The following is a 12,742-nucleotide window of genomic DNA, read 5'->3' on the forward strand; positions in this document are numbered from 1 at the left end:
AGGGACAGACGGATAAGAAGCTTAAAAAGTATAACAAAACATGGAATTAAAGGAGGAGGGGGACATAAGTAGATTCGTTGGGGCCCATCATAAAAAAAGTGTGTTGGACTTGTTGGTGAGTAAAATGCTGTAGCATGTGACGCATCGTCCCTTGACGTGGCAGATCTAGAACAGAGATCTGACTGGCAAAGGCAGACGATTTCCATCTGTACAAGCAAGCTCACACAGACGGAAACCACCTGCGTTTGCCAGTCAGAGCTCTGTTCGAGATCCGACACGACAATGAACGATACTAGTAAACTAGGGTCGCAATACAAGCTGCTGGAAGGTCAAGCCTCGACACAGAATGACTGTGTCAAAAAGGAGGCGAGCCGTGCAACTATGCGGGGGGGGGGGAAGAAAGAAGAAGATGTAAGAAGAGAAAGACAAAAAGTGGAAAAGTCCACCGCAAAGTTTGCCGCTCTTTTGTCGCTTGACACAATGAAAAAGAGAAGGATGATAATACCGTAAATAGTTAGAATAAGGAGAGATAGGTAGGGAAGAAGAGGGAAAGGAATGACTTAAAGAAAACCCAAAAAGCGGATGGAAAAGAAAGAATAAACTTAGGGAGTGTGGAGGGCTGGAGAGCCGTACCACGAAAGCGCTTCGGGATTGTAAGGAAGAGAAGGTTGTTGATGTTGTTGTTGTTGCTGCTGCTGCTCGGGTTGCGACTGGACTGCGGCCAAAAACGGATACAGCTCGTCGTAAAAGCCCATCGGACTCTGAGTTGTGCGGTACGCGTTGTCGCTGGCGTTGCGCAGGAAGCACTCGACACAGTCAAACACGGAATGGCCAGAATGCGGATCCGAAAACACGATGCTGTCGTCAAAGATGGCGTCTTCGGCATCGAGGAATGTGTGGTCGCCGAGGCCGGTCAACAGGCTGGCCATGTCAAACGGGCCAGCACTTTCATCGCCGCTCGAGTCGTCGGTTGACGCGAACGAGTAAGGTTGTGCAGCAGCAGCAGCAGCGGCGGCGGCGGTGGAAGAATCCGACCAAGTGGGATAGGCTTCAAGCCACATTGGAGGCTGATTGATGGGCATCATTGTGATGGTGGAAAATACCGCCGGATTGTAGGATGCTGTTGCCAGATCAGCGCCGTCAAGCTCGGGGTGGACTGCTTCCGTTGGGGCTAGAAAGTCAGAAGCAGCAGCAGGAGGAGGAAGAGCAACAGCTGCAGCAGAAACAGTGGCGCGAGGAGCGCGCGTGTTGCGGGTCGTGGGCGTTGCCTCCGTCCATGAGCGCAACGTGGGATCTGTCAACCACGCGTCGGGATGTGCCTTGCGATGAAAGTTGGTGCGCGTCGCGTCGCTCTTCTCCTTGAAGCGAAGCCCGCAGTTTTCCACCGGGCAAATGTACTCGAACGTGACAATGGCGTGATCGGCCAGATGTCGGTACCGGTTGAACGCCGGCATCCCCGACAAGTCGCGGCCGCGCTCGCAGTTTGGCAGCGGGCAGGTCGTGCAGTATGTCTTGAGCGTGGTGCGGTGGGCATCGCTGGTAATGTGGGCGGTCAGCGCGAGCGCTGCGGCCAAGTACTCTTCGACCGTCGTGAATGGCGCGGGAGCCCGATCCGGGCAGTACGGGCAGCACAATGCCCATGTGTTGGAAGTCTCAAAGAATCTGTGATGATGAGAACGAGGGGGGGGGGCACAAGGTGGGTCGAGATGTGAGATTTGGAAAACACAAATCCCAAAAACGTGGCAGAGTGACGTCATGCTCGGAGTGGAAAAAAAGAAAAGAAAAAAAAAGCAATCCCTCACACGATCCAACACAACACGCGATCTGCAGTCCAGGGTGCATCGACAGAGTGACGACATGCACAGACCAAGCTGATTTGGGAGGCGCGGGGGCGGGGGGAAGAGAGGAGAGTGCTTTACCGGAGTGCTTGTTTGGTCTCTTTGGCTGGCCGGCAATCGCACGAGGCAAAGACAAGGCCGACGGACGCTCCTGGCTGCTGCGCGGCAGTGATGCAACTGAGATCGTGGCGGATGCTTTGTAGTTGTGTTGCAGGAGCGCCTGCGGGCGGAGCTGCCATTTGGATGTTGAAGAATAAATAACAAGAATCAAAAAAAAAAAAAAAAAAAACTAACAAAAATAATAATAAAAAATTGACTGGAAAATGAAGGAAAAACAAACAATCAGAAATCCAAAAGAAGCAAGTGGAAGGAAAAGAAAAAAAAAAGTACTCCAACAATCTGATTTGACTGTTTTTGTTTGAAGCTCTGCCTAGCCCTGATGCAGAGGACGGATCGAAAGGGAGAGAGAGAGAGAGAACGAGCGAATCGCGCGTTCTGCGAGAGAAGGACCAGATCGCAAGCTCTTTCTGCCTTGCAATGATCTCTAGTACTGCATGGCGAAAGAAAAAAACAAAAAAAGACGACTGGAATACGAAACAAACAACAAAGGACACCAAAAAGGCAAGTCAAACAAAGAAGAAAAGAGTACTCCAACAATTCCATTTCTTTGCTTTGAATCGTTGTGCTCTCTCTCTCTCTCTGCATCAAGGCTCGCAAATCACAGATCGCAGAAGCAGATGCCGATCTTTTGTATGATGTATGATGGACCCATGGTTGGAGTGTCGGAATGGCGCGACCAACATCGAAAAGAATTGTTTGATTTCGGAACGTTTTTTTTTTTCATAATCGCACAGGTTTTTCATGTACAGCGACCACGAAAGAACAAACAAAGCCCAAAAGAGACCAAAGCTACACCAAGAGAGAGAGGGAGAGAGAGAGAACAACAACCACACACAACAAACGAGAGGAAGAGAAGACATCAAAAATTGTTAAACACTCCAAAAAAAGCACAAAAACCAAACCACACTGCCCTCACGCAAGCTCAGCGCTTAGGCAAATGGGTTGTGCTGTTGGGGAGGTTGCTGGCCGAAGGGATTGGGTTGGCCATAGGGGTTTGGCTGACCGTAGGGGTTTGGCTGGCCGTAAGGGTTTGGCTGGCCGTAAGGGTTTGGCTGCTGGCCGAATGCAGGGGCGGGCGCACCAAAGGCGGGGGAGCCATAGGCGCCAGCAGGAGCTCCGTACGCAGGCGCGCCAAAGGCAGGTGCGCCGCCGAATGCGGGGTTGGCGCCAAAGTTGCCAGTCAGGCCAGCGGTGACAGTGGGGCCAGAGACCGGGCGCGACGAATCGGCAAGGAGAGGGGCAGGCAGGCCGTTCGCGTCAAAGCCGCCAGTGCCGGGCTGGCGCATTTGGTTGATCGAGGGCTGGTTGGGGCGTCCCTGGTTGCCGAAGGGGTTGCTGGCACTGCCGCTCATGTTGGAGCTGGCGCTTCCGCTCTTGCCGAACGGGTTGCCGGCACCAGAGCCCGAGTTGGACAGGGCGTCGAGGTTGACCAGGCCGGCATAGGGGTCGGAGGGGCGTCCGGAAGAAGCAGCAGCACCAGCAGTGGGAGCGGGCTGCAAGGCGGCAGGAGCGCTTGAGCCGAAGGGGTCGAACGACATGTTTGGCTGTTGCTGACGCGGCGCCTGGCCAGCGGGGAGCGACGAGCCGATGCCGCCGAGATCGAATGGGTCGGCAGCATTGGGCGCAGCGCGCTCGTGGTGCAATCGGCTAAAGCCGTCAATTTGGTGAGCGTTGCGGGCAATGTTGGCCATGAGGGCATTCGGGTCGCCAGCAATCATGCGTTGCTGCGGTTGCTGTTGCTGCTGCTGCTGCTGCGGCTGGGCAGCGGGTGCGGGACCCCACGGGTCGAACGAAGCGGCCTGAGCAGGGGCCTGAGCGGGTGCAGCCGAAGTGCTCCACGGGTCGAACGACGCCTGCTGCTGTTGCTGCTGGGGTGGTTGCTGTGGCTGCGAGGGGCGTTGCGAGTATTGGTAGGGCTGCTGGTGTTGGGGAGCAGCGGATGCCGGGGCGGCAGCGGGAGTGGCCCACGGATCGACAGCCTGCTGGCTGGCAGGGGCAGAGTTGGCAGGGGCGGCGGAGGTGGCCCACGGGTCGGCAGAGGCAGCCGGGGCGGCGGCCTGGGCACGTTGGCGGGCAAAGGCCTCCTCGCGCTGGCGACGGCGCTCCTCGCGTTCCTCGGCTTCGCGCTTGCTCATCTCGAGGGCTTGCTGAACCTGGCGGTCCTCTTCGTCCACAGAGCGAGGGCCACCGTGGCGGTTGCTGCCGCTGCTGCTGCTGCTCGAGTGGTCATCGTAGCGGCGATCGCGATCGTGGTTGCCAAAGCCGCCATCGTCGCGGTGGTCCATGCGCTTCTTGAGGCCGTGTGCCTTTTCGCGCTCCTCCTTCAAGCGCTCCGGGTCGTTCAGCAGCGACGCCAGTTGCTTGGCACGCTCGCGAACTGCAGGGCGGGAAGAGTGAGTTTTTTGTGGAAAGCAAAGAGAGAGAATTGGGAAATCAAACAAAAAAAAAAAAACAAAAAAAAAAAAACACAGAACACTCACTGTTCACTCCCTGATCCTTGTTCTCCTTGTCAATGTACTGGAAATCCTTCAGGGTGGTGATGGTAATCAGCTGGTCCTTTGCGGAGGCAGCAACGCGCTCGCTTCCGTTCTGCAAGTTTCAAAAACAAAAGGGAATGAGTGCACGTCCACGGTCTTGTAAAAAAAAGGCGAGACAACCAACCTTGATCAGGTATTCGAGAAGCAGCATGCTCTTGTAAATGTGTCGCCAGTTCTTGCCATCGTCGTTCATGCGCTTCCAGACCATGTTCATGATTTGGGGGAATTGCTCGCTGAAGGGAGAATTGCACGAAAAACCATGTCAAGCCGAACACAGTGAGACAAGAGCTTGCTAGGCTGCACGAATCAGCAGTGCATTGCAATGATCCCTTCGCAGTCAAAATGAGAGCGATGCTGGAGAGAGCTTACAAGTTGTAGGTGGCGTCGGCAATCTCCGACAGCAGAGCGTTCGGGGCGCCCCACGGGTCGTTTGACGTGGCCGTGCGGACCTTGATCTCAATCGGAGCATAGTTGTTCGCGGCATGGCGACTGAAGGGAATGGCAGCGAATCGCAACGAATCAAAAATCAAAGCGAATGGTGAGCAAACGATAACAGTGAGGACGAGGCTCCACATTTTCAAACGCACCCCACTGTGTGTATGAGTAACCCACTACATCGGTCGTACTCCAAACCCGACATCCAACACGAACACCCAGGATCGGCTGCCAATGCAGAAAAACACAGGGAAGAAGAAGCTTTTTGCTTTTTTTTTTTATGCGAATCGTTGACCGTTTCTTTTTTTTTTTTTTTTTTTTTTTTTTTTTGAATGACACAAAATCGTTCTCGTTCTGGGTTTTTTTGCACCGCTCGCCCTCGCCATCGCCACTGGGCAAGATGACTAGTATCTTTGCCATTCCCAATCGACAGCAAAACACTCGGTCCAATCGACTGAATGCAGCGGGGAACGAACGTCAAAAATCGAACCAAAAGGAAAAACAAGAAGGAAAAAGCAAGATCTGGGTCGTTTTCAAAGCCGGCAATCAATCTGATGGAGAGCGCCGCAGCACGAGCCACTTGTGCGCATCACCTGCCATCTGGAATGAGAAGCCGAAACCCATCAACGCGACAGTCGGCGTCGTTCGAGCGAAACAACGGTCGAACGTTCAGCCTTTTTTTGTTTTTTTAAATGGAAAGGGAGTTTTTTTTTTTTTTTTTTTTTTTTTTTTTTTTTCACAAACCCTGCCAAAAATTTGGCTCGGTGGAAGGTGCGGGTTCAGCCTGCCAGTATTGGGGAATCAGATCCAAGAGCAAGGGACGATGGACAGGGCAATGGAGCGAAGGCGCGATCGACCGTCCAAACGCACAGCCACACCAAACAAAACAAAAGCCGACGAATTTCAAAAATACCCAAAAAAAAAAAAAACAACTCGTTTTTGATGTTATTTGACGTACAGTTGCTTGAGCACAGAGCGGCCTTCAGTCATTGTTCAGGAATGGAAAACAAAGAAGAGTGAGGAACGTAGGAGGACAAAGCAATGTTGTGAATACTTGCTGTCTCGAATCGAGAGTTCGAATTGTTTCGTATGGATCATAATCGTGTCTGAGTTCTTGTGGTTGTTGTTTTTGCTCCTTTTGTTTGTTTGACTTTCCTTTGAGGCTGAGCTCCTTGTGCTTGTGCCCGCCGATGGCCTCGTCGAAACCGTGTGCTTTGTGGGTGGCTCGGGACGCCGTGCTTGCTGAGGGCTCTTGAAACGGTTGATTTGGGTTTAACATCAACTTGTCGTCACGTTTGACTTTAGTGCAACACATGTAATGTAGACAGCAAACAAGCCAAACAACAAGCAAGCAGCATCCGTAAAGAATGCAACGACAAGAGGCATTCGAAGATACATCTTGTGCGCCAAAATTCGGCGTCAAAAACACAAACCGAAACCGGAGTAGCGCTGAAACTCACGCATTTGGAGATCAAGTGCAGCACTACAGCCCGTTGGTATAACCCACAAGGATGATCTCATGGTCGATCTGGTACACTCTCTTGCAAAGACCACCAGGTTGAGCTGGAAGGTAGACCATCGGAAGTCCTGTACGCCTTCCGGTACTGTAGACCGTCACGCCAACGGTGGCACATCCTGTCGCCACCATGGAGTCGCGCGTTCCGGCTTTCATTGTAGAGAAACACATCACCATCCATGATCAGCGGACGCTCAGCAGGTGCCAGGTTGTGCTGGAGCACTTGGACGCCAAGTCTCGGCTGGATGCGCGCCGAAACGGTTGGGCCTTAAGGCCACAACTTCCGCCTGGTCCATGTGGTCCGTCGGTGTCGATTCCGTGGTAAGAAGAAGAATCAAAAGAAGAAGAAGAATAAGAAGAAGAAGAAGAAGAAAGAAAGAAAAAAAGAAACGTCAAAACATTATGAAATTTCCGCCGTTTCTGTCTGCTGTAGTTCCTGGTGAAGCTGTCGCTCGAGTACACGTTGCCGTTTGCCCCGGAATTGATTCAAAACGTTTGCGACGGTATCGCGCTCGCTTTGTTCACTATTTGGAATACGGAGGCAGCCCCAAACGGGCTTCCACTGGGTCAGGAAATCAATCAACGCGTCAATCGTGTGGTCCACAACATTTGGGTCAGTTGTTGGCCAGGGGACTTGGTCGAGTGGAACTCGTAGTTCTGGCACCTTGCCAGCCCATTTCCAAGCATGATGCAAATCCTGTGTTAGGTTATCTTCAGTGACCCGCATGAGTTGCGAGATATAGCCACGTAATGTGGAAGTGGGCCCTGGAGGCTTGAAAGACGCAGTGGGGTGTTCGTATGTCGCCATCCCAAACTCGAAGGACGACAAAGACTGGAAGGCTGGAAAATCCGAAAAAAAAAAGGGTTGACATCACGTCGATCCAGAAAATCACCACCCTTCGATTTCAACGCAGGCAACCCCTACTGCAGCCAGTGAAGGCAGGCACAAAGTGTTATGATCAAAGATCGACCCACGAAGAAACGAGTAATGGGTTGATGATGAGAGTGTGTTCACTCGTCGCTTTCTCTTGTTCCCTATTCTTACTCTCATCATCAACCCATTACTCGTATCTTCGTGGAACGATCACAGAATATTGGCCTGAGACACTGAAACGATTGCTATTGGATTTAAACACAGCACAGTATATCAACATGTCAACAACGGCAAACTCAATTTCAGTGCAACGCAGGCAATGTGCAGCAAAAAAGAACAAAAAAAAAAACAAAAAAAAAAAAAACAAACAAACAAACAAACAAACAAACAAACAAACAGCCGTAACTGTGCGCCGACATTGCGGCGCAGGTTACTTCTTCCTAAGTTCACTGGCAATCCAGGCAACAGTAGCAGCCACATAGATAATGGCGGGGTCGTTCTCGAGGTCTTGCTCATTAAGGCGGAGCAAATCAAAAGTCCATTCGTTCCCGGCCTGCCCCACATCAACGTTCTCGTTCCATGCGGGGCTGGGAATCATATCGAACAAGGGAGCCATGGCAGTCTCCCAGTCCTGTGCTGTCGAGGCATTCTGAGCGGGGCTGGGGAGCATGTCGTTCGGGAGGGGCTGGTATCCCTGAGACGGGCACAGGCCACAACGAACGGCAGAAACTGCAACACCGATTGCCCAATCATTCTGGTTTTCAGCGTCCACCTCAGAACCAACGGTCGAGGCGGGGCTGGGGCCCGTGTAGCCGTACGACCTAACAGTGCTCTCCGCATCGTCCTCGAAATCCTCAACATCGGACTCGTCTTCGGGCTCGGTTTCGGGAGTCACAGGGCGCTTGGTAAAAGCGCGCGACGTGCTTTGGAGCCGACGGGCCTTGGTGGAAGTGCTAGCCGCAGGCTTCGAGGGGGCGGCAACGTGAGCAGGAGACTCGACGATGCCCATCCCAAGCTGGGAGGAGGAGGAGGAGGCAGCTTGACCAATCGGGGACTTGGCAGAGCGATTCTTAGACTTGGAGACAGATTGATCAGTCCGAGACTTGCCGGTGCCAGCCTGGTGCTTGGAAGAGGAGGCCCCGTCGATAGCAGAAGGCTCGTTGGTGCCAATCGAACGCGAGGAGGCTGAGGCAGCTTCGGCTGTCGGAGTCTGCGTGCTGTAACGAATCAGCACGATATTCTTGGCGACAGGGTACACTAGCCTGAACAATCCTCCTGGTTGAGACGAACGGTATATCGTACCACCATCGGCCGTTTTGTAACCTTTTTCGAAGTGGTTCAAGCCGCCACGCCAGCGCCTATTGGTGCCAGTTCGGAAGAGAAACACGGCACCATTGAAAGGCTGAAAACCTTTAGGGTACTCGTCGAGAACTGGGTAGTCAAGCGAGAGCAGAATTGCATAGCAAAACTGTGGGTTGAAGCACATGGACTCATCGATCGGCGAAGCACGTTCGGGTTGCTCAGCGACGGGTGGCTCAACTCCTACATGCTCGGCGCATTGATGAACATCCAAAGGCACCGGTTGCTGAGCCGCCTCGCTGATCGGCGAAGCAAGCGAATCAGGATTTGATTCTGGTGGGGGCGGCACAGCTTTCAAGCGCTTTGCGTGTCGACGAGCTTTCTGACCCTTGCGTTTTGTTCTTGGCACAGCTGCGCATTGAGAAGCCTCGCCAGATTTGGGCTCGTTATTCAAAGCAGCTGGCAGGTTCGGTAGTTCGTGGTTGCTGAGCGTGGGGAGCTTGTGCGAGAACAAGTGCTGGAGCGGATCTGGCCCGACATTGTCCTGCTCATCTGTGTGATTGTTTTCGTCTTGCTCCTGATTGGGTGTGAGATCGTCCTGCAAATGCGCGGGATTGCCTTCTTGCTCTTGCTCCATGGTCGAGGTTGTACTGTCTTAAAAAATGACAATCGATCAAAACAATCAGTATCGTCAAATGCGTTACCTGTCAGCCAACACTGAAGCACTACAACACGAGAGAGCAGTTATCGGTGGTTGGAGGGGAGGGGAGGCCGGGAAACGGGCAGGAAGAGTGAGGTTTGTGACGCCGCTGATCGCATCAGAAAAGTTAGCCGTGCATTGATTTTTTTTAATTTTTTTTTTTTTTTTGCTAATTATCTTTTTTTTTTTTTTTTTTTTTTCGTTTTTTGGTTGTTGTCACGGAGAGGAATGCCAAATTCCAACGCGTTTTGTTTGATTTTGCATCACTGGCTGGCTGGCATTGCTCAGCCCCATTTTTTGCAAAGGGGAAAGAGAAGAGCATGAACGCAGCGCAAAAACGCAAAAACGCAACGGCGGGGGTAGTAGGACAAGCGACGGGGAGGAGCGGAAGGAAGGAAGGAAAAAACAAAAAGTGACAGAAAAAAAAATGACAGCGGCAAGACGTGCCTTGTGCCTCCCCCCCCAACACAGGCAGCAGAGGATGTGCACTCAGTGACTGAAAGAGCGTGTTGTAGAAGTGCAAGAGGAGGAGAACGTTATGGGCGGAGGAGGAGAGCGCAGAGAACAGAGTGCAGAAAGCAGAGAGCAGAGGAGCGGCAAAGAGCGCTCAGGCGAAAAGCAAAAAAACCTGACCCGAGCGCGGTTTTAGCGCACGCTTCAGCCGCAGGCCATAGCTAACTGCAACGCAGTCGGCAAAAAGTCGCCAAGTGGAAGAGAAGGCATGCAGGAGAGTGTAGTGGGGCTGCAATCATCATAATAACCAACCTCAAAGTCGAAATCCAAAAGTGGGACTGTCATCGAACTGAAAAAATCCGACAATAAGAAAAGGGGTCAATTCACGTGTTCGAGAGCGATGCGATGGCGAATGCTGCTGTGACCATAGTCATGGACAACCAAAAATGGCCCAGAAGCGTGCCGCGTTCACCGGCTGCGAGTCAACAAACAAATACATCCACACCCCTCGCTTTCAACGCAGGCAACCCCCCTTACTGCAGCCAGTGAAGGCAGGCACAAAGAGAAGCGCAAAAGTATAGATGTTGTGTGCATGTGCCCATCTTTTCACCAGCTCTAGATCTATTTTGATGACGCGAATCGTTGCCAGTCCCTTTTGTTTGTTTCTCAATTTTTGTGAGTCTTGAAAAACACCCACCCAGCAACACGAGCCCATCGCCCCTCTCCCCTCTCCCCTCCTTCGCTTCCACTTGGCGACTGGCCGACTGCGTTTTGTTGTTAGAGTTTGCCAGCTGTGGGTATCGTGCTGCTGCCTTGAGGCAAAGTTGTGTCGCACCCCGCTGGAGGATTTTTTTTTTTTTTTTTTTTTGGTGATCCTGAGCCATTCTGGCACTCCTTTTGCAATCTCGTCCTGCGTTCTCCTCCTCCGGCGTTCTCCGCCTCTCACCTTTCTACAACATTCACTTCCAATCAACAGTCGCTTCCAGTCACCAACCTCGCATTTCCCGCTCCCAACACGAGTGGAAGCGCGTTGTCGGAGCGACAGGATTCGCTTTTTTTCTCCTTTCTTGCTTGTTTTTTTTTTTTCCCTTGCTCTCTCTCTCTCTCCTTCGCTTGTCCTTGTGACCCATGTCTTTTGCTTTGCTGCGTTGTTGCGTTCATGCCCATCTCTTTCCCGTTTGCAAGCGACGCGGTTGAGCACAAAGCAACCTCAATTTTTCATTAGAACAAAACAACCAAAAAACACAAAGATAAAAATCAATCAAAAAAACAGCATACAGCTAAAGACGCAACCTTCCATCCACTCACTCCACTCACTCCCCGGGAGCTGTCTTTCGTGCTGTCGTGTGCGCATGCCTACATACAGTGTTGGCTGAGAAGCGCGACACACAATTGCATCGTCCTCACAAGAAACAAGAGAACGGAGACGATCATTGATTCTTATTGACTTTTGGTTCATGATTGTTTTGTCAAATGTAGGAAACAATGTCCGAAACCTCAACCGAGATGCTGGTTGCCTCTACCGAGATTCCGGTGGCCCCGACCCAGAGTATGGCTGCGGTTCTAGAAGACATTCCGTGCACCGCCCCACTGGACTTTGTGTTGCCTGTTGTGCCCTATCAGCTAAATGCTTTGCTGGATCAGTTAACGCCTGGTGCGTTGGGTTTCGACCCCATTCAATTCGCTCGAGGTATCAAAGTGCGCACCGACAACCTGACACAAACGGAGTGTTTGCAGCTCAAACACGGCTCTGCCTTTGTTTTCCCCAATGGAGGCAAAAACACCAAAGGACTTGGCGTGGACGTCAAGAGGTGGCGCGACGGGAACCGGTACAAGAAAGCGCACAATACCGCGACCAACATTCCGACCATCAAAGCCATGGTCTATCCTCCGTTTTACCTCGGAGGGTTGTACAAGACCCTGTACCAGATCGACGATCAACGAGTGCTTGTGCTCTACACCAAGGGGTCCCCGGCTGCCTCCGGCCGCAAGCCTGCGACTCGCACCTCGCCCAAGGCCGGCAAATCTCAGTCTCTGCGCAAGTCAAGCGCCGCTCCCGCACACCCTCTGACTCCGTCCTCGTCCTCAGAATCATCAAGCTCGGACTTGGACTCGGACTCGGTGACAACCGTTGATGCCCCGCGCATTGTTGGGTCGGACATCCACTCTTTCCCGAGCCCCTCCTCTTCGGAAGAGCTGAATGTCGGCGCGGCCTCTGCACGTCTCGCTCGTGCAGACAATGCCCATCATGACCAGAGTCTTGGACTGGGAATGGATTTTGCGAACTTTCCGAACGCAGTGCTCCGCAGCCTTCCTCAAGCTGGTGACATTGGCATGCCCGACTTCTTGAATAACGTCCCCAGCACCGCATCGACCATTCGTTATGATGTGGGTGCTGAAGCCGGAAATGACAGGACTGCTGATTGGGTCCAGTTGAGCTCGCAAGACCGCGCCGAGGTCCTTGCGGACGACATGGATGATGCCCCTCTGAGAAAAATGTTTTCCGATGAGGAGCTCCTTATGCTCAATATTGAAGGCGATTGGTAATAACCAGCGCCGCGCCGTGGTTGTTGCATTCTTTCAGGATGCTGTTTGTTTGTTTGGTTTGTTTGTTTGTTTGTTTTCTGCATATTGCCTGTGCTGCACTGAAGGTGACCGTGACTTTGCTCATGAGTTGATGCTGTCATCCCTTTTGTGACCAAAAATCCGCATGCCAAAAATCCAAAAGCGTTTCAACAACATGGTTTTGAGACGTCGGGTGAGCTTGTTGCGACTGCTCAGCGAGGCCACCCCTGTATGAGCTTAAAGCGGGTGGACAAAGCATTTGCATCGTCCGAAAATGGAAAAAGAAAAGGCTGTCTATCATGCCGAATCTCCCCTCCCCGTCAGCACAACTCGGCGTTTCGACAGGATTATATCGTTTTCAACAATGTGGGTCAACAACAACATCAATGCTCATCAACGAAAACA

At 52.2% G+C, this 12,742-nt stretch overlaps 5 protein-coding genes across 5 annotated transcripts; 2 read left to right on the forward strand and 3 right to left on the reverse strand.

The window, feature by feature from the left end:
• Positions 1-191: 191 nt before the first annotated feature.
• CAOG_05220 (hypothetical protein) lies at positions 192-2,208 on the reverse strand. Its single transcript, XM_004346855.2, has 2 exons — positions 1,920-2,208; positions 192-1,662 (listed from the first exon to the last, which is right to left on the reverse strand). The coding sequence occupies exons 1-2, from the start codon at positions 2,075-2,077 to the stop codon at positions 603-605; spliced, it is 1,218 nt and encodes a 405-aa protein (XP_004346905.1). The 5' UTR covers positions 2,078-2,208; the 3' UTR covers positions 192-602.
• Positions 2,209-2,658: 450 nt separating this feature from the next.
• On the reverse strand, positions 2,659-5,935 carry CAOG_05221 (epsin 3). The gene is made up of 5 exons (XM_004346856.2): positions 5,889-5,935; positions 4,865-4,984; positions 4,620-4,728; positions 4,439-4,547; positions 2,659-4,335 (listed from the first exon to the last, which is right to left on the reverse strand). The coding sequence occupies exons 1-5, from the start codon at positions 5,918-5,920 to the stop codon at positions 2,888-2,890; spliced, it is 1,818 nt and encodes a 605-aa protein (XP_004346906.1). The 5' UTR covers positions 5,921-5,935; the 3' UTR covers positions 2,659-2,887.
• A 514-nt stretch (positions 5,936-6,449) lies between these two features.
• On the forward strand, positions 6,450-7,101 carry CAOG_05222 (hypothetical protein; the record flags this gene model as incomplete). Its single annotated transcript, XM_004346857.1, has 4 exons — positions 6,450-6,461; positions 6,541-6,603; positions 6,648-6,767; positions 6,880-7,101. 4 exons carry the CDS (start codon positions 6,450-6,452, stop codon positions 7,099-7,101), a joined length of 417 nt encoding a protein of 138 aa, XP_004346907.1.
• Positions 7,102-7,690: 589 nt separating this feature from the next.
• CAOG_05223 (hypothetical protein) lies at positions 7,691-10,103 on the reverse strand. The gene is made up of 2 exons (XM_004346858.2): positions 10,085-10,103; positions 7,691-9,273 (listed from the first exon to the last, which is right to left on the reverse strand). The coding sequence occupies exon 2, from the start codon at positions 9,254-9,256 to the stop codon at positions 7,751-7,753; it is 1,506 nt and encodes a 501-aa protein (XP_004346908.1). The 5' UTR covers positions 9,257-9,273; positions 10,085-10,103; the 3' UTR covers positions 7,691-7,750.
• Positions 9,799-12,342, forward strand: CAOG_05224 (hypothetical protein). The gene is made up of 2 exons (XM_004346859.2): positions 9,799-10,447; positions 11,252-12,342. Exon 2 carries the CDS (start codon positions 11,258-11,260, stop codon positions 12,317-12,319), a length of 1,062 nt encoding a protein of 353 aa, XP_004346909.1. The 5' UTR covers positions 9,799-10,447; positions 11,252-11,257; the 3' UTR covers positions 12,320-12,342.
• The last annotated feature ends 400 nt before the right edge of the window (positions 12,343-12,742 follow it).

Source organism: Capsaspora owczarzaki (assembly GCF_000151315.2).
Source record: "Capsaspora owczarzaki ATCC 30864 unplaced genomic scaffold supercont2.8, whole genome shotgun sequence".
Taxonomy (NCBI): domain Eukaryota; class Filasterea; order Ministeriida; family Capsasporidae; genus Capsaspora; species Capsaspora owczarzaki.